Source organism: Eptesicus fuscus, chromosome 21 (assembly GCF_027574615.1).
Source record: "Eptesicus fuscus isolate TK198812 chromosome 21, DD_ASM_mEF_20220401, whole genome shotgun sequence".
Classification (NCBI taxonomy): Eukaryota; Metazoa; Chordata; class Mammalia; order Chiroptera; family Vespertilionidae; genus Eptesicus; species Eptesicus fuscus.
This window is the reverse complement of record NC_072493.1, coordinates 5,048,082-5,075,518: the sequence shown is the minus strand read 5'-3', so window position 1 is coordinate 5,075,518 and position 27,437 is coordinate 5,048,082. Positions and strand designations below refer to the sequence as shown.

Here is a 27,437-nt window from a genome sequence, read left to right as displayed (position 1 = left end):
TTACAAGAAACGCCCCTATTTGAAACACAGACAGCCATTTCAAGTTTCCCAAATCCCCCAGGCGCTGCGCTGTAAACACGTTCATTCCCGTGACAGCGACTGGTCCCTGAGTGTGCGTCTGGCCCTCGGGGTGAGGGCAGCCGGGCTGGGACCTCTCACTGAAGGGAGGGAAGGGGATGGTGTGCTCCCCTATCCCGCAGGGTGCCCAGTCCACCGGTGGCCCCATTTTACTGATGAGGAAACTGAGGCTGAGAAAGGCCATGTCACTTGGTAAGTTACACAGCTGGTAAGAGGCGGTGCTTGGATTTGAGCCCTCATGACCCTGGCCAAAGGCCACCTCTCCTTTCTCACTGCCCCCTGCTGCCCCCACCGCCTCCTGGCACCTGTGAACCTGTACCTGGCCTCGCCCCCCTCCCAGCACACCGTGAACTCACTGCGACCCTGGGCCAGCCCCGGCCAGTCAGCGTGTGATTTTGTCTGAGGTCCAGAAGCAGCGTGGGCCGCGCTCACTATTGACACAGCGATATTAATTCTCGCCCTGCCCTCGGCCTCCGTGCCCAGCCCCTCCCGGCCTCTCCCGCGAGGGCTGCTGCGCAGCGGCTGACGGGCGCTCCTGAAATGCCAACTTGCATTTCTCATCATTAATTTCTGCCTAAATGTCATTAGTAATTGCTGCTGCTCGACCGAGGGGTGCAACGCAGGCTCCCGCCGAGAGCACCCAGTTCTCGCCGCGTGGCGGTGGGCCGAGCACCCGCACGCCAGGCCCGGCGAGCTGGGAAGACAGACTTCCGGAGCAGGAGACAAAGCAGGGCGCGTTTTAACAGGGATGGGGCTCAAGGGCAGAGAAAAGACCGGCACGGTGTCCGGGCAGTGGTCCCACCCTCAGATCCCATCTCGGCCACTGCCTCGCTGTGCCTCAGTCTCCCCATCTGTAAAATGGGGAGGAAAAACAGCATTGGCCTCATAGGAGGGTCCCAGATGCAACAGGATGAGCAGAGCGAAGGGCTCCCCACAGTGCCCGGGGGCTGTCGCTGTCACTACTGTTCCCTCCAGGGTAGCTCGGCCCTGCCACGTCCCTGCTGTGTGACAGGGTATTGAGCCTCCCATCTGTGAAATGGGACAGCAACGTCACCTCAGTTCCACCCCGGCCCCATTCTGTTAGGCCTCCCAGGGCCGGGCACAGTGTCCCACGTTTCACAGCCCCCCCGGGCATTCCACCCTGACCCTCAAGGGGAGGCAGGTGGGCCATTGTCCAGGTGAGGCCAGGGCTGCGGGTGGGGGGGGGGGGGCGGTCTCACAGACCAGGTCGCACAACCATGTCTCAGCGACAGCAAGACGCAGCTGAAATCCACCTCCGTCCCCCAGGGCCCCGGTCTTTCTTTCCTGTAGGTTGGACGGTGGTAACACCTTCTTTTCTAAGTTGGGGGGGGGGGGTAGGGCTTTGTAAGGTGCCAACCTCCGGGAGCCCTGGGCCCACAGGGCGCCTACTGTGATTGGCAGTCTCACTGCTTCTAAGAAACTGAAGGCATGTGGTCCGGCTGGGCCGCGCCCGGAGGGGCTGGGCTCCCGGCACTCGATGGCTGCTGGCTCGAGGCTCCTGGCAGCTCCCCCGTGCCCATCTGTCGCAATGGCACCGTGCCCCTCTAACGCTGGTTGGCCCCCCGCCCTAGGGCATAAATGACAGGCTCTGATGGGCAGACGGGCAGCCCGAGGCCGATTCCAAGTGCCATCTCTGCCCGGAGCTGGGCCGTTGGGGAGCCCTCCTCCCAGTCCCCACCTGGGCCTCCACACACTTCATCGCTCTGGCAGGCAGAGCCCCGGGGCGCGTGCATCTGAACACAGCTGGGCAGGCGCCCCCTGCCCGCTCCCGCCTGCCCTTCCCGGCAGTGACCGCGGCAGCTGCCAAGAGCAGGACAGCACGCGCCCAGGAGCGGGGAGGCCTCTCGGTCACCTCTGGACGCCTGCCCTTTTGGAGGGGAGGCCTGCCGGCCCCCTACGCCCGGGACCAGAGGCCTACCCCTGGCCCGAGAGTCTCGTGCAACCCCAGCAGCTGGGCAGCCCCGGGGCCTCGGTTTACCTTCTGTGGCGTGCAGTTCACAGGACGCCACGCTCCCGGGTCACGGCGAGGTCTGGAAGTCTGTCCCCGCGGCGTCAGGCTCCCGGGAGGCCCTCAGAAACGCCGTCTGGTTTTCACTACGTTGGGGCCAGTGACTCGGGCCTGCATCCTGGGCCCCGGGTACCAAGGGGCAAGCCAGTGCCCACCCTCCGCCTCTTCCAGAGGCGGACTCCACAGCACCCCTTCCCCCCCCCCCCCCGTGGCCCTGCAGGAGGGCCCGTGTCCCAAGAGCAGGAGCGGGAGGAGGCGATGGTGACACTGCTCCGCGTCCCCGGATGCGGGAAATGCTTCGCCCGCTCAGGAGCGGATGAACCGAGACAAGAGGCTGGCGCTGGTGACACGGTCAGGGTGCAGGCCCCTGGCCGCCGTGATGCACACGGCTCCGCTGCCACAGCAGCTGTGATACAGGCCTATCCGATGCGTAGAGATAATACTGCAGTTCATTACACCCCATCGCTCCAGACACATCACACACAGGCTTCCCACTGCCTTCACCAGCTTACGGGTCCCCTCCCCACAACACACAAGGGGCTGAGACCTCCATGTGTCCCCAGCACCGGCACACATTGGCCCATGGCAGGTGCCCAGGAAACCCCGGAGGCTACACTGAGTGGATGAGCCGATGGAGATGTGAACCGAAAGCTCGTGGCACCCAGACCTCGAACACGGTGATGATGACAGTGGCTGGTGCTCACCGCCCCCGGCCCCCAGCATCCACAGGAGGGCACTGGCATCATCCCCGTCTACTGAGGCCCAGAGAGGGTCAGTGACCTGCTCGAGGTCACAGAGCTGCGCGGTGGTGGGGCTGGGTCGTGAAGTCAGGCTGTCCGTCCCAGGGTGTGGGCACGGCGCTGCCACTCCATGCTGCCACATGTGATAGAATCCGAGCTGTGCTGGGCTCAAAGTGACAACCCCCTGAACGGTGCCACCACTGCCCAAGGAAAGCTCGGATCCTCGGTGCTTCACACACTGGACCTCTCCATCGTCACAGCCCGAGGCACATGGTCTCACCCCATTTTACAGATGAGGAAACTGAGGTGCAAATGTCAGCAATAGGAAATAACTTGGGAGGCGGCGATCTGGAGAAGACGCCAATGCAAGCAGCAGGCTCTCCCTGCCGGAGTCACCGGCACCTCCCCATAGCTCCCCCAGGCCAGGCCCAGCCACGGGCTGGCTGACTTCAAAGCAGGAAGGAGGAAGACGCTGCTGCTCACAGAAAGCTCAGCCAAAGAGTCAAATGCTAAGCATGTGCCTAGAGCACTTTTAACTTTTAATTATTATTAGTTGTAATTATCCGGCTGGATCCGATGGCAGCGCACAAAGAGGCAAGGAAACCAGGAACTTCTAGCTGGGCCCCTGGAATGTGCAGCGACAGCCCCCCTGCTTCTTCTCCTCCCCCTGTATGTTCTTCCCTCCATTTCCTACTTCCTAGGAACTACAGGAAATACGGTGAAATATATGGCGATGGGTGGAGGGATGAAGGAATAAGTGGATGGATGGATACATGGATGGATGGGTGGATAAGTGAGTGAGTGATGGATGGATGGATGGATGGAGTGATGGAAGGATGGATGCATGCATAGGTAGATGGATGGATAGATGAATGAGTGATGGATGGATGGATGCATGCATAGGTAGATGGATGGATGGATGGATGAGTGGATAAGTGAGTGATGGATGGATGGATGGATGGATGGATAGATGGATGGATAGATGGATGGATAGATAGATGGATGGATGGATGGATGGATGGATGCATAGGTAGATGGATGGATGGATGGACGGATGCATAGGTAGATGGATGGATAGATGAATGATGGATGGATGGATGGATGGATGGATGGGATGCATAGGTGGATGGATGGATGGATGGATGGATGGATGGATGGATGCATAGGTGGATGGATGGATGGATGGAGTGATGGATGGATGGATGCATGCATAGGTAGATGGATGGATGGATGGATGAGTGATGGATGGATGGATGCATGGATAGGTAGATGGATGGATGGATGGATGGATGAGTGGATGGATGGATGGATGCATGCATAGGTAGATGGATGGATGGATGGATGGATGAGTGATGGATGGATGGATAGATGAATGAGTGATGGACGGATGGATGGATGGATGGATGAATGGATGGATGGATGGATGGATGGATGAATGATGGATGGATGGATAGATGAATGAGTGATGGATGGATGGATAGATGAATGAGTGATGGATGGATGGATGAATGGATGGATGAGTGATGGATGGATGGATGGATAGATGGATGGATGGATGGATGGATGCATGCATGGATGGGTGGATGGGTGGGATGGATGGATGGATGGATGGATGAGTGATGGATGGATGGATGAGTGGATGGATGGATGGATGGATGGATGGGTGGGTGGATGGCAAAGGAGTCTTCACTCTCAAAAAAAATCTCAGGGTAGAGTGGGAACTCAGGTGTAGATCTAGTTACGACAATCTGTATTGGCAAAGGGAGCTGGGGTTACACCCAGGGCTGAAGAAGCCAAAGGAGAAGCAGCAGAGAGGGATTCTGAGCCGGACCCATGTGAGCTGGGCCCTGAGGCCCGAGACAGGAAGGGCCTTCAAGCAGAAGGACCAGCAGGTGCAGGTGCACCAGAAGCATCCACGCCTGAGCAGGCGAGATGGTACCGCCCAGAGGAACGAAGTGAGAAGGCACTGCTGTCCGTCCCACTCACCGCGCCCTTTCCTCTGCTCCGCAGACACCCCAAAGCCCTGCCTCCAGCCTCTCACTGCCTCCTCCCTTTCCTGGAAGAACCCCAGCCCCTCTCCCCACTGGCGCCTTCTCAGCCTTCAGGACCAGTTGACATGCCAGCCTTCCCTGGACACCCAATCGGTTTTCCATCCCTAACATCCCCTCCCCTTGCCCTGACACACACACCCTGGCACACACACACACACACACACACACACGCACACACACGTGCATCACTCTCTATCACGACGCCGTGTTTCATTGTCTTCGGAATCCCGCCGTGTGCCATGACCTAGTTCGTGTGCTCACTGACTCAGCGTTGGCGTTTCCCACGGAACGCCAGCGCTGGGCGAGCAGGGATGCTGCTCCCTGGCAGCGCCCTGGCTAGGTGCTAGGTCAAGACTTGTTCAAGGAAATGCAGCAAGTGAGTGCCCCCCCCCCCCCCCGAGCGCGCTCAGGGCTGGGAAGGAAGCATCCCAGGGGAGCTCAGGGGGCGCCCGGGCTCATGGGCACCTCCCCTGGCTGGGTCCCAGGACCCGCGGGCAGGGCCCAGAGTGCCCCATCGGAAGGGCACTGGGCTGCGCGTGAGCGTCCCTAGCCCTGCTTTTAATCAATGGCAATCATTTAGCTGGAAGTGGCACGATTAGGCACATGCAAGCAGACAGCATGAGCTAATCCTTTAAATGCATCCGCTCACGGCCTGGCTGGCCGCTTGGCCGCCGGGGGCCCTCAGGAGGCGTTTCCTGCCGCCTCTCGGTCTGTCCGTGAGGGAGTCTGGCCTCCTGGGCCCCGGGCAGCCCACAGCCCCAGCCCACGGCCCCCTTCCCCGAGGCCTGCAGGAAGCCAGGACACCAGAGGCCAGAAGAGCCGTTCCCGGGCCCCGCCTCCCTGTGACAGCTCTCTGTGCGCCCCACGTTTCTGTAGGTGTGTGTGTGGGGCAGGGGGGAGGTCTGGGAAGCTTGAGGTCTTACGAGGTCCCTGCCTCCACGACTGGCCTGAATCCTTCTCCCCAGGCCTGGCCAGAGCGGGACTCACCCCCTCGCTCGTTGCGACGTTTGCAGGCTCCTGGTCTCCCGCTCCAGCCCAGCGAACGCGGCCCCCAGGCCGGCTCCCCAGCAGGGGCCCCGGCGCTCCCACCTGGGCCACCCACCGCCAGGCTCCCGCGCATCCCCTGTCGGCGCCGCTGCTTGTGCTACCTGCTTGGCCCAACTACGAAAATAGTTTCTGGTCCCCTGACATGCAGGCTTTTTATAGTTCAGCACCGCAGGCCTCATTTAATCTATTAGCTCATACAAACGGCAGCGCGTGTAAACTTTGGGGGGTTTTCGTGTGCCTTGGTGGCCGCCACGATCTGGCTTTGCACACGCCTCTGCCGTGCGCCCGTAACCTTGGGCCAGTCCCCGGGCCTCCGGGAGCCTCGTTCCCACATCAGTCCGTGGAGACGAGAGCTCCGCCATCCTGGGCTGTGTTGAGACCAATTCAAGCAAAATGCTTAGAGCGGGGCCCGGCCCGCAGCAGGGACCTGCCCAGGGGTGGGGCTGTTCTATTTCTCCTCCGGTTTCGGTGGGTCTTGTCCCGCACGCCGGAGCCGGCCCTGCTAGGCTGGCGATGGGCACACTCCCTCGTGCCCTCCCCGGTGATGCTGAAGAGCGGGATTCAGTGAAGCCGTCAGGAAGGAGAGGAGGTGCCCTCCATGCCAGGGTCTGCGTGCACAGAGGTGTCTGCGGGGACTCGGGGACAGCTGGGCGGCACGGGCCGAGCCTGCCCTTCCTCTCGGGTCAGCTCAGCCCTGGCAGGGGGCCCACAGAGCCCCAGGCCTTCATCTGCCGAGGCCTGAGGCTGGACACACAGGCCGACAGCCCTGACACTGTGGGAGTCTATGGCTTGCAGTCTGTCTCACCCTCCCAACCGGGTCCGCCCACCGCCTCCACGGGGCCCGGGCGCAGCGGAGGAAGAGGGGCCTCAGCGGAAGCAACAGGGGTCGGGCGGTGCGGGCCACCTTCCCACACCCAGGACACCCAGGACAGAGGACGGCAGAGCCAGGCTGAGGCTGCGTGTCCCTGCCTCGATGAAGGGATGCTTGACTCCTGGGAGCAGGACCCCCGAAACAGCTCCTGGCATCCAAACCCACCCTGAGCCCCTCCCATCGAAAGGCCCAGCTAGAGTGAACTCGCCCCTGACCTGGGATGGCCAGAGACCAGGGCCACGTCCTGAGCTTCTGCCCACGCCCGGAGTCTTCAGGCCGCGGAAGCATGTGGACAGTATCCTCCTCCCGACGGCGCTTACACACTTGCCGACAATGGTCCCCGCACCTGCCTGCCGTCCACCCGAGGCTCTTCCAGCCAAACGGGTCTGGGAGCTCCCGGAAGTGAGGCTGGACCCGCCCAGCCCGGCACAACGAGCGCTCAGGGTGTGGGCGTGCATGTGTGCATGTGTGCATGTGCATGTGCGCGTGCATGTGCGCGCAAGCCTATGTAAGCATGTGCATGTGGGCGCTTGCTGCCTGCATGTTTAGGAGAACCTTGTGAAGTCTCCATTTCTGCCCCCACCTGCAGCCCCTGCACCTACTGTTTTCCCTTCCAGCATTTCTGCCCGTTCCCGGGACGTCGCGGACACAAACACCCAGGCAGAGCTTGTTGAGTCTGGCTTCCCTCCATTGGCATCTGCAGCTCTTGCTGCTGACGTGCTGCTTGCTCCTGAGCCGTCGCCGGGAGGATGCCTGGACCTCGTCCCTCCACCATCCACCCTCCACCCTCCACCCTCCACCCTCCACCCTCCATCCACTAAGAGACAGGTAGGGCGCGCGAGGAGCGCTCTGTCCTCATTCCTGGCGAGGCTGTGGGGAGCACGTTTGCAGTTCTCCTGGGGGAGCAGCTAGGAGAAGGGCCGCCAGGTGGCGTGTCACATGCATGTTTCTCTACAGAAGAAACTCACAAGCTACGCCGCCGAGTGGCTGGGCCCCTTGCGCTTCACCAGCAAAGTCTGGGCGTTCCGACGCCTCGTCCACACCCCGGACCCACTCGGTGTTGTCGCGGTTTGTTTGGTTTTCGTCACGGTGGCTTATCATCATGGTTTTCGCCGGCACGTCCCTAAGGACGAGGGACGTGAGCATCCACACCTCGTAGGTGAAGGCCTGAAGGTTTTGCTCACTTTTTGTGGATCCCCTCCCCGCCACCATTCACGAGTATTGAAAGTTTTATTTTATATGTTCTGGCTACAAGCATGTGACCTGTAAATGTTTTCACTTAAGTCTGTGACTTCTCATCACTTAACAGTGTCCTTTCAAAGACTAAACTTCTTAAGTCAGTGGTCGGCACACTCATTAGTCAGCAGAGCCAAAGATCAACAGGACAACGATTGAAATTTCTTTTGAGAGCCACATTTTTTAAACTTAAACTTCTTCTAACGCCACTTCTTCAAAATAGACTTGCTCAGGCCGTGGTATTTTGTGGAAGAGCCACACTCCAGGGGCCAAAGAGCCGCATGTGGCTCTCGAGCTGCGGTTTGCCAACCACTGTCTTAAATGCTGAGGCACAGAATAAGTCAGATAATACCTCTTCCCTGCTGGGCTTCCCACTGCAACGGGATAAAACCCCAAAGCCTCTGCTGCCCTGCAAACCTTGCCATGACCTGGGCCACCTGCCAGCCCCTCCCTCCAGTCCCCATTCTTTTGTGCTCCAGCCCCACTTTGCCTTCTGTGCCAGCAGCACACCTAGCTCCCTCTGACCACAGGGCCTTTGCACGGCTCTCTTCCACACGCTCTCTCCTTCTCGGCACCCAGGCCTCGGTTCAAATGTGACCTCCTCAGAGAGGCTCTCCCTGACCACCTCACCAAGGAGTACCCCACCTCACCCCACACTGGGGATCACACCTGCAAACCCGGCATGTGCCCTGACTGGGAATCGAACCAGCTACCTCCTGGTGCATGGGTCGACGCTCAACCACTGAGCCACGCTGGCCAGCTAATCCACCGTATGGCTTCTATGTCCACAGCGGTATTTCCAGTCCGACAGTGAGAACAGCCGCCGTCCCTGCGTCTTCTCAAGACCTCTCAGCCCCGTGTCACTTGCACCTATAAATAGTATCTTCCCGGAATCCCCACTGGACCTCAATGACACTCGGCCATGTGAGCCAGTTGAGGCCCGGGGACCAGGCCGTGCTCCGGCTGCACACTTAACCCCACGTCAGCGAGGGAAGCCACCCTGCCTGCCGGCCCGGGCTTCAGCGAGATGGCGACGAAAACTCCCACGGCTGGAAAACCCTCCTCTCAAAACCCAGAAAATTGCTGTTTGAACCACTTAACGAAAGCCATTATTTGCATAGATTTGGCGTTGCGACAACACTTCCACATTTAAACGGTCTGTAATTAAAATCAGTAATTGCAGAAAATAGGGACTCGTTAAAGCTATAATTTAGGGAGGTCCTCGGCACTTGAGGATCTGCCTTAAAGGCTGACGGGGTGACCCAGGAACCCGCGGCTCCCGGGAACCGGCCTGGGGCCTGGGGCCCTCGGCAGCCGGGGAGGGCGTGGCTGACGCCAGATGGGACGGAGGCCGCAGCTCCACACTCTGCCGGCGAGGTGGGCCTGGCACCGCGGTACCCACAAAGCTCAAAAAAGGCCAACGGGTAGCCCTAGCCAGTGTGGCTCAGTGGCTAGGACGTCGGCCCATGGACTGAAGGATTCCGAGTTCGATTCCAGCCAAGGGCACGGATCTCAGTTGTAGGCTCGATCCCAGCCCTGCTCAGGGCCCGTATGGGAGGCAACCAATCGATGTGTCTCTCTCACATCGATGTTTCTCTTTATCTGTCTCTCCCCCTCCCTTCCACTCTCTCTAAAAAAATAAATGGAAAAATATCCATCCTCAGGTGAGGATTAACAAAAAATAAATAAAAATAAGTAAATGAAATAAAAATTTTAAAATAAATAAATAAAAAGGCAGATGGGAAATGTGTCTGGGACAGACCCAGGGGCCGCGGAGGAGAGCCGCCTTCGCTCCTGGCTCCCGGGACAAGGCGCATCCCCGGTGTAAGGAAATCAGTTTACGCGCTCCCGGGTTTAGCGGCCTGCCCTGCGGCTACGGAAAGCTCCAGCTGTCGGGGAGGCCGGGCCTATGTTGGCAGCTGGGCCAGGCCGGTAAGGCCGGTAAGGCCGGTAAGGCCGGTGGAGGTGGTGAGGCATGGAGAGCCCGTGCGGGGGTAAGGAGGCTCCCAGACGGCCTGCCCACCGGACACTGACACCGCGCACCCTATGGTCACATGACAGTGCGGGCAGCGAGCCGTCCCCCCAGTCCCCAGCCCAAAGGCACACGCTCAGGTTTGAATCCATGGGGAGTCAGCGGTGGGCCGTGGGGTGGGGTCCCTGACTTGCGGGGGCTGTTTCGAAGTGGCACCCCTCTCTCGATATAATTAGGTTCATAACCTCATCCCACACAGCGATCAGGTGACGGCGGTGTGAGCGAGGCGAAGACTCACAGGGGCTCCGAGGGGGGCCCAGAGAGGAAAGAACAGGCTCTCCAGCAAGCCGCCCGGGTCAGAGGTCAGAGAGCAGCGGCGGGAGCGGGGCCCTGACCACTGGACGATGCCCCCTGGCAACGACCACCCCCCCACCTCCCCCGGCGCCCTCCACGGGCCTGTTCTCATCTGGGTGACGACCACCGGCTGCGCAGATAGGACGGCCCAGGCCCAGCTCCGTGACGGCTGCAGCGCCCACGCGAGTTTGCCCGCCACCGGCCACACCAATGCGCCCCTCCCACCCCAGGGGGACACCACGTGCCCCGGCAGCGTCTGACTCCGCTCTGGCTGTGGTGGCCTCGCTCCACACCTCCACTCGGCAAGGGGGCCCTGGCACAGCCGTGGGCCATTGTCCGGGTGGGCGGGCTGCTGAGCGCAAGGCCCACGTGGGTGTGTGTGCAGGCGGGTGTGTGTGTCGGGGGGTCCTCATGGACAGACACACCTGCAGCCAGTGCGCTGAGGACGAAAGCCAGCACTCCCCTCCTGAGCACAGAGCGATGACCGTCCCCCCATCTGAAACTGGGCACGGCCCCGTGACTCCTGCCCGGCTCAGCGCTCTGCACTGGCCCTGCTGACCGTGCGGGGCCAGCAGAGGCCAAGCCCACCCCGATGCCAGCCTGGAGGGCAACCGCCGGCTCCACACTCACAAGCCACGTCCGGTCGCCTGGAGCTTTTGCAGCCGGGGGTGCTGAGTACAAGACCCCGCCATCCCGGCTGCACCCCGAGACCCCCGGTGCGGGCGGGGGCCCCGAAGAGCACCGCCGGCGGGATGTGCGCGGGCCAGGGCACTGACCTGCAGCTCGGTCTGGAAGAAGAACTTCTGGGGGCACTGTGCGCAGTCGTAGATCTTGTCCTCCTGCCCGTGCACCGCGAAGATGTGCTGCTGCAGCTTGTTGGCCTGGACGAAGACTGCACGGGGCACGGCGTCAGCGCGGGCGGGACGCCAGCCCCGGCCCCGAGGGCCGCCCACGCCACTCGCAGGAGCGGCCGCCCAGCCTGGACATAGCCGGCCGACCGGGGGCTACTGGGGCTCACACCAGGGAAGCTGAGCTCTGCCACCTACGGGCTGTGCAACCTTGGGCAAGCCACTTAACCTCTCTGGGCTCCGTGTCCTCGTCTGAAAAATGGGGACCTTTCAAGTGTGCAGCTCACTGAGCATCTGGGAGGATCACATGGGTTAGCTTTAAAAATGCTTAGACGATGGCCTGGCACATAATGAGGCCAATGCATGCCAACACCCGCCAGGTGCCTTCCACCCGGGGGCTCCTGGACTAGAGCCCAGGCCCGTAAGGCTGGCACTGCTGTTGTCCCCATTTTACAGGAGGGAAAACTGAGGCACCGGGAATATTCAGTGGCGTGTCCCAGGCCCCACGGCTGGCAGGTGGCGGGGCCGAGACTGGAGTTTAAACAGGCTGAGCGCAGTGCCTGGGGCAGGAAGGTGCTGGATACCTGTGAATGGCTATGCTTGTTGCCGAGGGGTGTCAGCATCCTGACCCCACACACAGGACCCGTGTCCTGGGCCAGCAGACCTGGGGCCCCTCGGAGTCAGCCCCCACCCGAGCCCACAGAGCGTGATGGAACAGAGCGGTGGGGCTCCTAGACGGAGGGGGAGGGAGAGCCGAGGGTGTGAGTGTGTGGACGTTCCCACGGCAGAACCCCTTCCTCAGGCCTGTCACCAGGCGGGTCACCCACCCGCTTCCCGGTGGCGGGAGCCCAGGCGCGGGCAGGCAGGAGGCGGCCCTGAAGCAGCTGTGTGTCTGGGAGGTGAGCACTTCAGAGGCCCCCCCGCCAGGCGCCCTCCCCAGGGTGGGCTTCCTGCCTGGCAGACGGCAGATGTTGGGGGAGGCAGGGGGAGGCCAGGCTCCCGGGCGCACACCGGCTGCCATCTGGGCAGTGGAAGGGGGGCCGGCAGAGCCCCCGAGACCGGCCTGGGGCTGGGACCGCCGCTTGCCTGGGCCGGCAGCCAGCCTAGGGGCTTGACCGGCAGAGCTGCCCTTGACCTCTCCAGCCGGAGCGTGGAGGGGACATGGGCTGAGCAGGCGGGGAGGAGGCGTGGCCAGGAGAGCCACTGCTGCTGGACGGAGCACAAGGTCACGGAGGCGAGTCTGGAGCCCATGCCTCCAAATCGGAGGGGAGGCTGGGCCAGCCAGGACTCAGAGCAGCTGAGCAGGGCTGAGGGGAGGGCCAGGGGAGGCAGCCACCCAGCAGCCTCCCAGGAGAGGCAGAGAGCAGGGGGCAGGTCCGCAGGGCAGCGGGGTTGGGGGTCCCTCGGGGCCTCCCCAGGAGCCCAGGGTCCCTGTCATGCCGGGCGCCTATGCTGAGGTCCCCTCCCTCTCCACACACGCCGGTGCGGCCCCTTACCTGTGAAGCACACGGGGCACTTGAAGGTGCCGCCCATGCCCTCGAAGCTGTGCTCGATGAGGTGGCAGAGCAGCTTGGCCGGGGAGTCGAACATCTGGTTGCACAGCTTACACTCGTGGTTGATGCCTTCCTCTGCAAGGAAGCGGATGTCAGTGACCTGCACGCCCCGCCACGCCCCTCCCTGCAGAGCCACGCCCCTCCCTGCAGAGCCACGCCCCTCCCTGCAGAGCCACGCCCCTCCCTGCAGAGCCACGCCCCGCCACGCCCTCCCTGCAGAGCCACGCCCCTCCCTGCAGAGCCACGCCCCGCCACGCCCCTCCCTGCAGAGCCACGCCCCTCCCTGCAGAGCCACGCCCCTCCCTGCAGAGCCACGCCCCTCCCTGCAGAGCCACGCCCCGAATGCCCCAGCCCTGACCCGATCCCCAGAACCCGGGCTGGTGTGGGACTGCGGATGCCATCCCTGTCCCAGCCCCAGACGGTCCAGCCACCCCCAGCTTACGGACCCCAGGGGACTGGCTCCCAAGAGCTGGCACGTGAAGGCGCCATTTGCAGGCATTTGTCCTGCAGGTCCAGCGGCAGGCTGCACAGGCCACCTCCAAGGCCCGAACCCCAGACCGTGTCACATGGAGCGGGCCCCAGGAGGGGTCCAGCCAGGACTTTAAAAATCCAATAGAGTATTTACTGAGCAGGTACTATGTGCCAGGCACCTGGAGCTGGGGATTCGGGGGGGGGGGGCAGTGGAGGGGGAACAAAACAGATAATATGCTGCCCCCCATTCTAGTGGTGAGGCAAACGGATCACACACAAAGATGATTCACACGTAACGGCAACGGGAGGTGCCGTGGGAACATGGGAGTCCTCCCGGTGGGTCGAAGGCAAAGTTCTGGGTGAGCCTGTGCTGGGGCCGGGGCAGGGAGGGGGTGAGGGCACAGGGGGCACGTGGACGCACAGTGCAAAGGGCCTCTGGCCGCGGAGGACTCTGGGATTTTCCTCTCAGAGGGACGGGCAGCCACTGGAAGGCCTCGCACAGAAACACACGCCATGAAGCGCTCTTTGTCCTATGGTTAACAGGCGGCCTAACCCCTGGCTCACACACAAGGGGCAGGCACCCTGTCCGGCTTCCAGATGAGAACCTGGCTCCATCTCCCCACCTGGGAGCTGCTGAGACCCCGAACATCCACTCAAAGGCTCCCAGGGAAGAGGGGGTGCCCTGAGCAGCCGCGTCACGCCCACGTCCGGAGCCCAGGCCTCGCAGCCCCGCCGGAATCAGCGGGGCAGAGTTCAAATCCCGGCTCCTCCAAACCTGTTCCTGCTGGTGAATAAGGGCCACCCGGCCCTGCCCCACGGGCTGTGGCACCTGTGACCGCAGTGACCCCGTCTTCTGACCAGTGTGACCCCAAAAATAAAGGCTTTTTTAAAAAAAAGTTACTGCCATCCAAAAACACCCTTCTCCTCTTAGAGTTGATGTGAGGATTAAATAAGCTAAAAATATTAATAATTACAAAGAAAAGTGTTGTTTTTGTTTTTAATTTTTTATACTTGATTTCAGAGCAAGGAAGAGAGAGAAACAGAAACATTGATGAGAGAGAAACACCCATTGGCGGCCTCCTGCACGCCTCCTGCTGGGGATCGAGCCCGAAACCTAGGCATGTGTCCTGACTGGGAATCGAACCGGCGACCTCCTGGTGCCTGGGCCGGCACTCAACCACTGAGCCACAGCGGACGGGCAGAAAAGGGGTTCTGACCTGCCCCGCACACAGCAAGTGCTCCATAAGTGCGTGCCGCCAGTTCCGTGTATCAGCGAGGACATTATCTGGGACAGCCAAGGACGTGGGCTCCCCTCGGGCTCCCGGGGGCCCAGCCTCACCAAAGGCGCCAGGTGCTCTGATTTGCCCGCAAAGGCAAGGATTCGGTGGCAGAGGGGCTCTGCCGGTGGCAAGACACGAACACAGATGGGCTGAGGCTCTCAGCCAGCCCCTGGGTCCCCGGGCCCTGGCAGGGGCTGGCAGCGACAGCAGGCGTCCCCCCGGCCCGGCACCCCGCCGCAGAGGCGCACGCACACGTGGGCGTGCCGGTGGGCCTGCCCCACATAGCCCACTGGCGGCATCTACCGGGTGTTTGTCCTGCCCCTGGAGCCCTGGCAACTAGGCCACACGCACCCGGCAGAGATCCCGGCAGCTCTTCCACGGATCCTAGCGGAAAAGAATTCATTGACAAGTTCAGGGACACGGGGCGGGCTCAGCACGCTCGCCGCACAGGCCCCACGCACGTCCTCCTCTTCCCTCGGGGAGACCGTCACCGTAATTAGAGATGGCCTCCAATGTGGGGGGCTGCCTCAGAGACCCCCCAGCGCACACCCTGCCCCACAAACCATGCTTCTCAGTGCCTGGCATAGAGTATGGATTCAAGGAATGAAAACTGAATGAATGAATGAATGAATGAATGAATGGGAGACAGCACCCTTACACATGGCCTTCCTATCAGAATGGGGACACCTCTTGGACATTAATGAGGCAGAGGGTGTGTGAAAAAGACACTGTACGGAGGACTCTATGACCATTTATAACATAAGCTAAACCTCAGAATTCACCCTGCTGGCTGGGAAAAACACATTTCTAGAAAAGAAAAACGTGGGCTCAGAGAATCTGACTACGTCTGAGTTAGCACAGCCTTGCAGGGGATGGAGAGGGGTGCTCTGAAGCCTTCCCCATCCGTGTGTGTCCCACCTGGACACCTCCTCCAGGCAGCCTCCCCGGACAATGCCAACACACACAGCTGCCCCTGGCTGGGCAGAGCGACCCTGGATGCATCTCACCGTACCCTCCGATTCCTTCTGACCCTGGCAACCAGGCGAGGGGCGCAGACGCTGTCTTCTCCTCCTCTGAGCCCTGAAACACCAAGTCCCGCCTGGGTCCACAGGAAAGGCTCGGGAAATACGGAGGAGAGAGGCCCCGGGCGGGCCCCGGCCAGGCTGAGATGGCAGAGGAGGATTGATTCCTCTGCCCAGCGAGGCCTTCAGCCACTTGGCTGTGAACGGAGCTGTGCCCGTCTGACACACCAGCACCGAGAGGACAAAGAAGGCTCCTGCAGCTCATAAATCCGACACCCCTTTCTGTCCTCCGAGTGCTGAGTGATTCGTCAGCGGGTCCCCTGATTCAGAGACGCAGCTACGCCGTAACCCACGTTCCTAAACACGCGCCCAGTCAGGCAGCCGGGGCTGCGGCGGTTCCACGGCCAGGCAGCTGCCACTGCAACAGACTGAGCCCTAACCCAGCGTGGGTGCAAGGTTCTGGGCTAATCAGATCCAGTTCCTCCTTCTCCCCGAAGTGCTGAAAATGGGGAGACCGGAGAAGGAAAATAACAGGTGGGCCGGCCCGAGGTGACCAGGTGGGCCGGCCCGAGGTGACCAGGTGGGCCGGCCCGAGGTGACCAGGTGGGCCGGCCCGAGGTGACCAGGTGAGCCAACCCGAGGTGACCAGGTGGGCCGGCCCGAGGTGACCAGGTGGGCCGGCCCGAGGTGACCAGGTGGGCCGGCCCGAGGTGACCAGGTGGGCCGGCCCGAGGTGACCAGGTGGGCCGGCCCGAGGTGACCAGGTGGGCCGGCCCGAGGTGACCAGGTGAGCCAACCCGAGGTGACCAGGTGGGCCGGCCCGAGGTGACCAGGTGAGCCAGCCCTCAGATGCTGACAGACTTCACCTCCTCCGTTATCTCCACCCTGCCATGTTTACAACCTCTCATTCTGTCCCAAGTCCCAGGGTCCAGACAGCAGCACCCTCGAGAATGACTTCCCGGAGTTCTCTAAGAGCGCACAGCACTCGGGGACCCTAGTACAGAATAGCCAGGCTGCCTGGGAAGCTCGGGTCCCGCGCCGGCTGGGGGTGCAGGATTCTGTGAGTTAAGACCCCTCCTTTCTATTCCTTTTGTCTGTTTTAACAGCACATGACAGGCATCCGCAAGTGAGACCCACGCATACAACTCAAGTGGGTTATGCAGCCCCACTCACGTGCAGTGCAGATTCCCAGCTCCCTGCGCCCCATCTTGCCTCGCGGTCCCCACAAGTGGGGGCTGGTGCCAGGAGTCTATTGAGTTATTATGATTTTTAAAAAATGTATTTTTATTGATTTCAGAAAGGAAGGAAGAGGGAGAGAGAGAGAAACATCGACAATGAGAGAGAACATCGATCGGCTGCCTCCTGCACCCCCCACACTGGGGATGGAGCCCGTAACTTGGGCATGTGCCCTGACCGGGAATGGAACAATGACCTCCTGGTGCATAGGTCAACGCTCAACCACTGAGCCACGCCCGCCGGGCTATTATGATTCCTTAAAAATTAAAAAAACAAAAACAACAAAACATCAACACTGCCAAACAACCCAGCCAGCCTGAACATCCCAGAGTGAGTGTGTCTCTCTCAACTCTGCTCAGGAATAATAAGTGTTAATTTTACATTTCATTTCTCAAAAAAAAAAAATAATAATAATAGGCTGTGCTTCTGCTTAAAACCAAGTCGGCCTGCTGGCACCTTTCAGGCTGAAACTGTGTCAGCCGAGAGGCGCGGGCTTTGTGGGGCAGCGCCGTGCGGCGATGACAGTCCCTGCACCGTCCTCCGCGCCGACTTTTGTCTCCGCCAGCATTTGATCCCTGGCAGACACGCACTTATTTCCATACGGGTCTTGGGGGAAGCGGGAGGAGAGAGAGCTGATTACCAGAAGCTGAAGGTGAAGCGCAGGCGGGCCCGCCGAGGTCAAAGGCAGGCCTGGGCCGCACTCAGAGGCTGCAATTTGCTGCCGGGAGGGAGGGGCTGCGGGCAGCGGGCAGCGGGCCGTGGGCAGGGCATTGTTCCCCAGCTCTCACGCTCCAGTGACCGGCCACAGCGGCATCCTCAGGCCTCGCCGGGCCCTTCTCTAAGCCGGGGCCCCACGAGGGAAGCTGACCCCACAGTCGTGTCTTTAATGCGTGTCCCCTCTCCCCTCCGGCCGAGAACCAGGGACTGGCTGTGGGCTGTGCGGACAGGGGCCTCATGGGCCTCCTCTGCTGTGCAGGGAGCGGCGATGAAGGACACAAAGTTAGGTTCCATCGCCCACTTGCTGTGTGTGCTTGGGTAAGTTACTTAACCTCTCTGAGCTTCAACGCTTCCCGCTGGCTGGCTCCTCTGCCCCAGGACCATCTCCTCCTCCTCCCCTCCTTCACTCAAGCATCTGCTCAAAGGAGACTTCCTCCAAGAGAACGCTGCAGACACCCCACTAACGGCACACACCCCATCCTTTCCAGCAACTCAACCACCTTTAATTCCTTCATAGCGCTGGCACCCCCCTCCCCCCCCCCCCCCGGTATATTACAGAGTTGATGGCTTTTTTTAAAAAATATATATTTTATTGATTTTTTACAGAGAGGAAGAGAGAGGGATAGAGAGTTAGAAACATCGATGAGTTAGAAACATCTATCAGCTGCCTCCTGCACACCCCCCACTGGGAATGTGCCTGCAACCAAGGTACATGCCCTTGACTGGAATCGAACCCGGGACCCTTGAGTCCGCAGGCCGACGCTCTATCCACTGAGCCAAACCGGTTTCGGCTTGATGGCTTTTTTAACCAATTCACTCTCTCTCTCTCTCACACACACACACACACACACACACACATACACACACACACACACTCCATGCGGGCTGTTTTGTCCATTGCTACATCCCCAGTACCTAGAACAGAACCTGGCACACAGTAGGCACTCAATAAACAGGCAGTGAATGATTTGTGTAAAGCGCTTAGTACGATGCTTGGAATGTGGGGGAGGGGTGCTGGTAAACACGGGGTACCACACACCGGTCCCCAGAAGTGGGGGCTGATTCCGGACACCTGCTGACTTGAGGACGGGCGCCTTGGCCAGCTCCAGGGGCAGGGGCGTGGAGGGCCTCCCTCACCTGGCGGCCAGGAAGGAAGCGTGGACAGGCAGGGCCCCCACCTGGGACCCAGCGAGCCACCCCAGCTCCTTGGTCACTGGATCATTCAAAACCACAGGTGAGGCGGGCGGAGAGGCCCGCTGGCCGGCCACAGCTCCGGTGAAGGAGGGCTGGGGGCTATCCGGGCGAGGAGAGGAGGCAGCCCCAACCCTGGCCGCGTGGGCAGTCCCGGCCACCACGGGCTGCCTCCGTCACCAGCTCAGGGAATGAACGTCACCACGCTTCAGTGCCACAGCTCCGGCGGCTGAGCCCATGCCCACCCCAAATATCCGGTCGGCAAAGACCTACGAGGCCCAGAGGCCGGGCTCAGACACACACCGGAGACGTGGAGATAAGGATCACGGGGCACAGGGCCGGGCATTCGTCCAGGAAAACGAGGGGGTAAGAGGGGACCCTGAGAGATGCCCCTCTGATGCCACCCCGACAAATAAGCGACCACAAACAGGTGCCGGAGAGGAACCAGAGACCTGGGCCGATGGGGGCTCGGTCCTTTGTTCTGAGGAACAAAGACCTTCAGGCAGAGAGAGAAGCGGGCAGAGAATGCGATGGGGCAGCGGGGCGGGCTGTTCTGTTCATTTGTCCTCAAACACCACCGGGAAGTGAACCCAGGCGAGCGGAGGGCGGGGCAGGGTGGCATTTGGGCTTGGAGTTGACATGGGCCACAAAGAAAGCACGGCCCGCGGGGCAGGCCTCACCAGAGGCCAGGCGGGAATCGGGGCGCGTGTGCGGGGACGAGGGCTGATCTTGGGATCCCCAGCCCCCCCACCCCGGCTGCCCTCAAGCCGCTCTAGCCGGGGTGGGCAGGTGTGGTCCCCCGATGGGCGCCCTGGGGAGCTGGTCGGAGATGCGGACTCTCAGGCCGCACCCAGGCCCGCCGAGCGAGAAAGGGCCCAGACGGGCGTTCGTTCAGGTCTGGGCGGCGCTGAGCTCCACCCCGCGCTCGGGACACGGGCCCTGCTGGGATCCTGCCGTGTGTGCTCGGAGCCATCACACGGCTTTTACCGAGAGCGCATGCTACGGGTCTCCAAAGGGCACAAGTTTTCTAGAGTCCACACCCCCGGAGGCTGTGACCCAGCCTGAGGGTGGGAGACACTCTCCTGTTATCCCGACGGGGTGGGCGGTGTCGGGGTCTTCGGAGGGGTCTTCCGGGGGTAGAGGCGTGGGGCATCCCCCGGGCCTCAGCACAGCACCCCCACTTTCCTAATTAATCCCGAAAGACGGGCTTTGCCCTCCTGCCTCCCCTGCGGGGCCCCTTCCCCGGCCCCGCTGGCCAGGAGGGACCCATCGGGGTCCCCTGCGTCTCACGGAGGCTTATAAATGAGCTCGGCAGCCCGCTCCGGGCCCCCTGGGACGGAGCCTCCTCCACGCGGAGCCCTGACAATTAGGGGCCTGCATCTTGAAAGGCGCGGGATTGATGGCGTGGACAGTCACAGCATCACCTGGGGAGCGGGGTGTAGTCCTCCAAGGTGGGGGGGGACTGAGGTCGGTTGCCGTGGCAACGGAGAATGAGCTCAACCTTGTAACTGACCCTTATCTTTTTTTGATCTGTGGGCCACTTGGGGCCAAGGCTTGAAATCAACTGGAAAATAATCCGGTCACATATGAGAAAGAAAACTATTCAGACTTCTTCACCCAGGTCCCCACCAGCATCCCCCTTCCGCCCGACGCCGGAGTCCCAGGCCTGTGCGGAGACCGCCGACCGGCAGGAGGAAGGGGCGGCCGAACTCCCCGATCGCAGCACGACGTTGCTGTGCCCACCGTGGAAAGGGCTGCCCACCCCCGCGCCCCTCCACTCAATCTTACCAGGAGCACTGGGCCCTCTGCCCTCCGGCACCCAGTGAAACTGCGCCCAGGAGGGGCCCCGAGTCCCTCCCTCCGCCTGTGCCCGGGCCTGGCCTGGTCCCTGGGCGGCCTGGCTTTGTTCCCGGGTTGGACCAGTCTCTCCCTACCAGAGTCCCGTTCCCAGGCAGGTGGGCATCGCTCTGCACACCTAGGGGAGGTGTCGAGATGGGGCTTGAGGAAGGAGGGCCGAGAGGGGGGACAACCTCCCTCCTGGGGGAGGCCTGGCTGGCGCAGCCACTGCCGCCCGTGCCCCGGGGTTCCCACGGCAATACTGGCCATCTGGCCGGGGCCGCGTCCAGGACGCCGCTCTCCTGAGTCCCAGGACTCCGCTGCTCCCTCCCCCGAAACTGCAATCAGAGGCTCCAGATGGCTCCACGGACCACCTGCTCCCAGGAGCCCGTCAGATGGATCTGAGCTGGGGGTCAGCTAAGCCTGAGGACAAGGCCGGGTAAAGCCCCCTGGAGGTTTCCCGTCACAGCAAACAGGACAGCTCAGCTGACGCCCCCCACCCCACCCCCGCGCACCCTGTTCCGACAAGAGGAGCCCTCTGGAAGGAGAAAAACCTGGCTGAGAAGGAGGCAGCCGGAGGATGCTCAGGCCGCACCCAGACTTCGAGCGAGACACTGGGCGGGCACTGCCCTCCAGGCCTCAGTCTCCTGGTCCGTGAAGTGGGGAGGGAGCCGGCCCTCATGGGGCTGTTAGACGGAGGGCGCGAGAGAGAGCAAGGTGATTAGATCTGATCACGTGCTGCCGTCCCCGCCACTCCATCACCCGGACTCTGCTGCGGGGATTCTGGACGCGGCTCCGCCCTGAGATGTGCCACAGCCCGGGCCTTGTGAACGGTGTGCACGAGCCCCCGTGGCTCACGGGCCGTGGAACGCCCCCTCCCCCGGGTTTAGGCAGCACCTGCCGTGGCAGGTCCTGGGTCGACGTGACGTCCCTCTGCCAATGCCTCTGTCACTTTCCTCGTCTGGACGCCCTTCCGCCTCCGACCACTCGCCATATTTGCAACGGTAGAACTCGGGTCCGATTTCAAAGCCTTCTGTCCAACCGCAGCTGACGGCAGCTCCCTCCTTCCGGTCACCCCTCAGGTGTCCCCAGGACCAAAGTTCCACGTGTGTGTATGTGTGTGTGGATCTTCTCCTCGTCCCACTCCTGAAACGCAGTGGGATCCCCGTGCAGGTCAAAGCAGGGCCCGAGACGCGGGCGTGACTCAGGTCCACCCGGGCCTTCCTCACGGCCGGGCCCGGTGCCCTAAGGACCTCCCACAGAGGCAGCCCCGCTGGATGGGCTTGGAGGGAGGGGGCTCCTCCAGGCACCCCGATCCGCTCGCACACCGCCAGGGAACCCAGCCCCAGGAGCCAGCAGCCCCAGGTGGTCTGAGAAAATGCAGGGGACACCGCCTGTCCTGGGCCCGTCGGCTAGTGAGCGTTTGGGACATTCGGGACATGGTGGCTAGATGAGCTGTCTTTGGCAAAAGAGAAGCCACACCCTAGCCAGTGTGGCTCAGTGGATAGAGCGTCAGCCTGAGGATCGAAGGATCCTGGGTTCGATTCCAATCAAGGGCACGTACCTCGGTTGCAGGCTCCTCCCTGGCCCGGGTCCTGGTTGGGGCTCGTGCAGGAGGCAACCCATCGATGTGTTTCTCTCACATCCATTTTCTCTATTTCTTTCCCTCTCTCTTCAGCTTTCCCTAAGAATCAATGGAAAAGTATCCATGGGAGAGAATTAACGAGAGGGAGAGAGAGGTCACCATTCAGGCCCGGGACACGTCACCGAGAGACGGGAGGGGCGCACCTCGGTCCCCTGATGGACAGAGAGGGGAATGCAGTGAGTGGCAAGCCAAGCCTTCGGACCCGTGGGTCAGGAGGGGGCTTGGAGCCCTAAAGATGTAAGGGCTTCTCTGACTCCAAACCTCTAGAACTGGGGGCTCAGGGCCTGACCCCCCTGAGTGAACACAGTCCCTGCCTCTTGACAGGCCCCTCCACCTGCACGAGACCAGGCCCCTCCGAACAGGAAGATCTGCCACCCCCCCCTCCCCGCCCCGGGGCCCCTCCGTGAGCACAGGACGCCTACTCAATCTCAGCCCTAACACACCGACGCCCACGGCCCTTGTCCCTGGCCTTCAGGTTCTCCACAGCAAGGCGACCGCGGGAAAACCCACCGCACCCATCACCCTCAGGTTAACGGCTCTGACCGCATACAGGGAACGTGACAGGCAGGCGGCAAACCCTCCTGTCACTGCCCCTGCTCCCCCGACCCCGGCCAGATCAGTTTCTAAGATATATTTGTATGGATTTCAGAGAGGAAGGGAGAGGGAGAGAGACACTTCCATGATGAGAGAGAATCATGGATCGGCTGCCTCCTGCACGCCCCACACTGGGGATCGAGCCCACAACCCAGGCACAAGCCCTGACCGGGAATCAAACCGTGACCTCCTGGTTCATAGGTCGATGCTCGGCCACTGCGCCAGGCCGGCCGGGCATTTTTTAAATGAGCCGCAGCAACCCATCCACGAGCCAGACGTCGACCGGCGTGTGCCACCACGGGCGCCCACAGAATGCGCTTTGCAGACGTCTCAGGTAGACCCGGGCCTGCCCGTCGTGACTGACACTTCACGCAAGCAGACCTCGGGCTCAGCCTGGACACGGCCATTCCCACGTCCTCCCCTCCGACCCTGCTACCTGGGCCCCCACCATCCCCGCTCTGTGCCCGCCTAAGACAGGACGGAGCTGGAAGAGACGCATCGGCAGCCGAGCCTGGGCGCACCTGCTGGGTTCTCTCTCGCCAGCCCCCACGCGTGGCTGGGAAGGTGTTCCGGAAAGACCTGCGTCACCAGCACGACTCTTTCCCCACTTCACAGACGAGGAGACTGAGGCCTGGAGGGAAACGCCCCGCCCAGTGTCCGGCTCTGAGGCTGGGGTGGAGCCGGGAGCATCCTCCGGCTGCTTACGCACCTCTTACGGGCCTTCTGAGGGCGCCGGGCCACAGGGGAGGGGCTGTCCAGGCCCGTGCCCCACAGGGAAGGGGGCCTGCCCGGTGTGACTCATGGCCACAACGCCAGAGGCCGGGTGGTGTGGGGAGATGGACAGAGAGGAGGGGAGCTGGTGCGTGGCAGCCCCCAGCCACTCAGACATCTTTAGCCTCCCGGCCTCCCTGCCTCCCTGCCTCCCCTGGGTCAGAGCGGGCCGGCCCCGGGGGGAGGGGCGGAGGAGGCGGCGGCTCCAAGGCTCCCAGGCCAGATGCCGCCTGCCCAGGCCTGCGCCAGGGTGAGACTGAGGCTGACAGGCTCGGGGGCCGGAGGAGCTGGGGCAGGAGGCTTGGCAAGGAGAGAGGCAGGGGGAGCAGCTGGGCTCCCGGGGCCTCAAGCACTGACTTGAGGGGGAGTCTGGGAGTCCTCAACGCCCCGTCCGAGGCCTGGGTCCTATCGCCACCCCTTCCCTTGCGGTCCCGCCAGCTTCCGGAGAGGCGGCAGAAAGCGCTGCAGAGACCCGGGATCTGTGTTTTGGATGCTAATTTGACAGAAAGGAGTGGGCATGGGGGAGTGTTTACAATCAGCACTGCAATGAGCCCACAAACGACGCCAGTATTTCATAAGCTCGTTAGACACCCATCACCCGCCGACGTTCCCTTCCTGGTGAACCATACAGGGCTCAGCACAAAGCCAACCAGGAGGGAGGTCTGCCTCCGGCCCCGTCCTTGGCAGCCATGCTGGGAGCCTGGGCCCCCACCCCCAGCACCTGTCCCCAGCCCCCCAGTCCCTGTCCCCAGCCCCCCCAGTCCCGCAGTCTCCCCAGGGGTGGCAAATCATTGGCACCAGCCCGGTCTCCATGCCCAACCTTCTCCCCGCCCCCACCCATCCAGGGCCTACTCGGAGGCTTGATCCGTCCTTCTGCCGCCCCCCTGCCAGCCCGCCCCCCCCTCCCCAGTCCTCTGTGGGAGCAGATCCGATCCAGCTAATTTGCATAATGATGAAGCCCTCCAGCGCGGGCTGGGCCTTGGGAGGGTTGGGAAGAAATATGCCCTGTCCTTCCGAGAGACACAGAGAGGGCTCCGTGGGGCCCGGGAGGAGGGGGCGCCCAGCAGGTGGGCGGGGGCGCGAGGAGCGGGCAGCGCGCCCGCCAAGCACAGCTCAGCTCCGTCGCCCGCTGAGCCCGTGTCCAGCTGGCCCCGCGGAGGAAAGACTGCCCAGGGCTGGGAACCAGCGGGACGCCGGGCTCCGAGTGCCAGCTCCAGACGCGGGCCGGGCAGATCCGGTCATAGCGACCGCCGCTCTCGGGCTGGCTGACCTTGGGCGGACGGCTGACCTCTCCGAATCGCAGTAGGAGCCGACGAGGCAGCTGGTGAAGCCCCGATTAGACAGGCGGAGAGAAGGCAGCCGCTGTCGGCCATTATGAACTTAACACCATCATCATTCTTATCCGGGCATCATTTGACCCATCCATCCATCCATCCCCCATCCATCCATCCTTCCATCCCCCCATCCACCCATCCCCCCATCCATCCATCCATCCATCCATCCATCCATTTATCCATCCATCCATCCATCCATCCATCCATCCATCCATCCCCCATCCATCCATCCTTCCATCCCCCCATCCATCCATCCCCCCATCCATCCATCCCTCCATCCATCCATCTATCCATCCATCCATCCATCCATCCGTTTCTTGATTCACACATGCCAGGTACTGGGCAGGGCGGTCCAGGAGGCCCGGGGACGAATGAAACCCTTCCCACCTTTAAATCGCCTCAGGGACCAAACCATCCGAGGCCCCGATGGGAGGGCAGCACGTGCCCCGGAGGCAGGCTGGGCGGCGGGGCACCTGGGAGCCGCGGGTGCCGCAGCTCTGCCTGTGTCTGGACGCCTTCGTTGCTGAAAACTCCTCACACCGTGATTCCTGATGTGTGCGTTTTTCTGGACGTACGTCAGGCTTCAATCACGTTTTTAAAGCCTCTCGCCTCCTCGGGGAGGGCAGGGAGCCAGGTGTGTGGGTAACAGCAGGCAGGAAGGCCTAGCGCCATGGGGGTGTCTATACACTTGGGATGGGGGGCAGGGCAGCACCAGAAGGGAGGGCAGCCTCCCGGGAGAGGTGGGGAGCACCTTCGCAGGTGTCTGCGCCTAGTCTGTGCCCAACAGATACGGGCTGAGTGAACGAGTGAATCCCCATGGCTTCCTGGAGGAGGTGGCCTGGCAGGAGCACGTGGAGATGATCTGGAGAAGGGTTCTCTCGGGGCAAAGGCCCCGTGGGCCTTCTGCCTTTGCTGGGTTCCAGGGAAGAGGGGGAGGGGCGGCATCCGAGAAACCATCCCCGGGGGCCCATTCGCTGTCCAGGCTGCAGGTGTAGACCGAGTGCCCAGGGCGGAGCACAGTGCCGCGTGACAAGGACACGCAGGTCAAGGGGCTGACGGGCCCTGACCACACAGCGTTTCCTGCTTCCTGCAGGGCAGCACTCGGAACAACAACCAATCTCGTGTAAATAACATGAACACTGGAGCCACGCGGCTCCCAGCCCATCGGTCATCATCCCAGCGACGCTCAGGCCGTGCCACCTCCAGGCCCAGGACCGGGTGAGCACGCCGACACTGAATGAAGTTCAGCAACTGGTCCAAGGTCACAGGGCTCCCGGCCGTGGCTGAGCCGGCGCGGGACCCCGCTCCTCCCCTCTGCACTGCCTCTGGGGCAGCTGGCCCGGGAGCCCCCGCTGACCCCTGCCCTGGGCCCTGCGAGTCAGCTGGGCAGAGGCACCGCCTCACGGACAGAACGTGAGAGTCAGCTCCGGGCCACAGAGGGAACAGGTGGCAGCGGGAAGGGACACCGGCGGCTCGTCCAGGGCACTCGCCCTGCCCAAAGCTGGGGCGGGACGGCGGAGACCGGAGAGGGGGCGGGCAGGCTCCCCGAGGGCAGGCCCAGCACCCTGGGGTGTAACGGGTGAGCCTGGGCCCCGGCTCCCGCAGACCCACGCAGCTCAGGGAGCTGCTCAGAGCTGTGAACCACGCGGGTGGCATTCCCGGCCCCGCCCGCCACGCGCCAGCCTGTGGACCCGCCTCCCCACCGGCTCCCTGCCTCCGGCCCCGGAGAAAGCGGCGTGGCTGCCCTGAGCTCACGCTGAACCGTCTCCACGCGGCCTGAGAGCCGACGTCGCCCTGAAGTGGAGATGTTGCAACGTGGGGCGCAAGATTGTGTTCCACGGCACATGGGGAGCCGGCAGAATGGATCCGCCGTGCTGAGGGGCAGTCCTGCCTGCCGCCCACGCAAACCTGCGGACACGGCCCAGCCCCAGCTGCCAGCTGAGACGGGACGGAGGGCTGATCAGGGTTAACCCTGGCCAGGGGCCGTGTGCCGGGCACCGTGCCGAACGCTCTCCGCCGGGGTGGGCTCTGCAGCCTCTCCGGGGGCGACAGTGACGGAGCCCGGCGTCCCGGCCACAGAGCTCCGGGCTCATTCCTGAGTGTGACTGCTGGCAGCAGAGGCGGAAAGGAGTTAAATCCAATACAGTTTCGGGCGGTGCAGGGCGCCGCGCCGAGGACTGGACACAGGCAGGCGCGCCAGCGCCCGTGTGACCTTTCCAACGCTTGTGCCCACAGGCAGCTGTCCCCTCGTGGAGACCTTCCTGCTGCCCAGCAAGGTCACGCTGACTCAGCAAAACCACGTTAACATGGCACCCCGACTCAGCAAAAACAAGTCCACATTGCGCCGACTCAGCAAAAACAAGTTCACATTGTGCCCGGCGGCGGGGCTCAGGGGTTCAACATCGACCTAGGAACCTGGAGGTCACAGTTCGATTCCCAGTCAGGGCACAGGCCCGGGTTGTGGGCTCAATCCCCAGTGCGGGGCGTGCAGGAGGCAGCCAATTCATGATTCTCCCTCATCGTTGATGTTTCTATCTCCCTCTCCCTCCCTCTCCCTTCCT

General features: G+C 62.3%; 1 protein-coding gene across 1 annotated transcript in view; it reads right to left on the bottom strand.

The window, feature by feature from the left end:
- The window catches only part of ZNF423 (zinc finger protein 423), a 154,525-nt gene that overhangs the window by 15,239 nt on the left and 111,849 nt on the right, over nucleotides 1–27,437 (bottom strand). The window contains exons 4-5 of the mRNA XM_008152348.3: nucleotides 12,723–12,854; nucleotides 11,155–11,270 (exon numbers count right to left, since the gene is read on the bottom strand). Of these exons, the coding sequence (XP_008150570.2) occupies nucleotides 11,155–11,270; nucleotides 12,723–12,854 (248 nt within the window). The remainder of the gene's footprint in view (nucleotides 1–11,154; nucleotides 11,271–12,722; nucleotides 12,855–27,437) is intronic.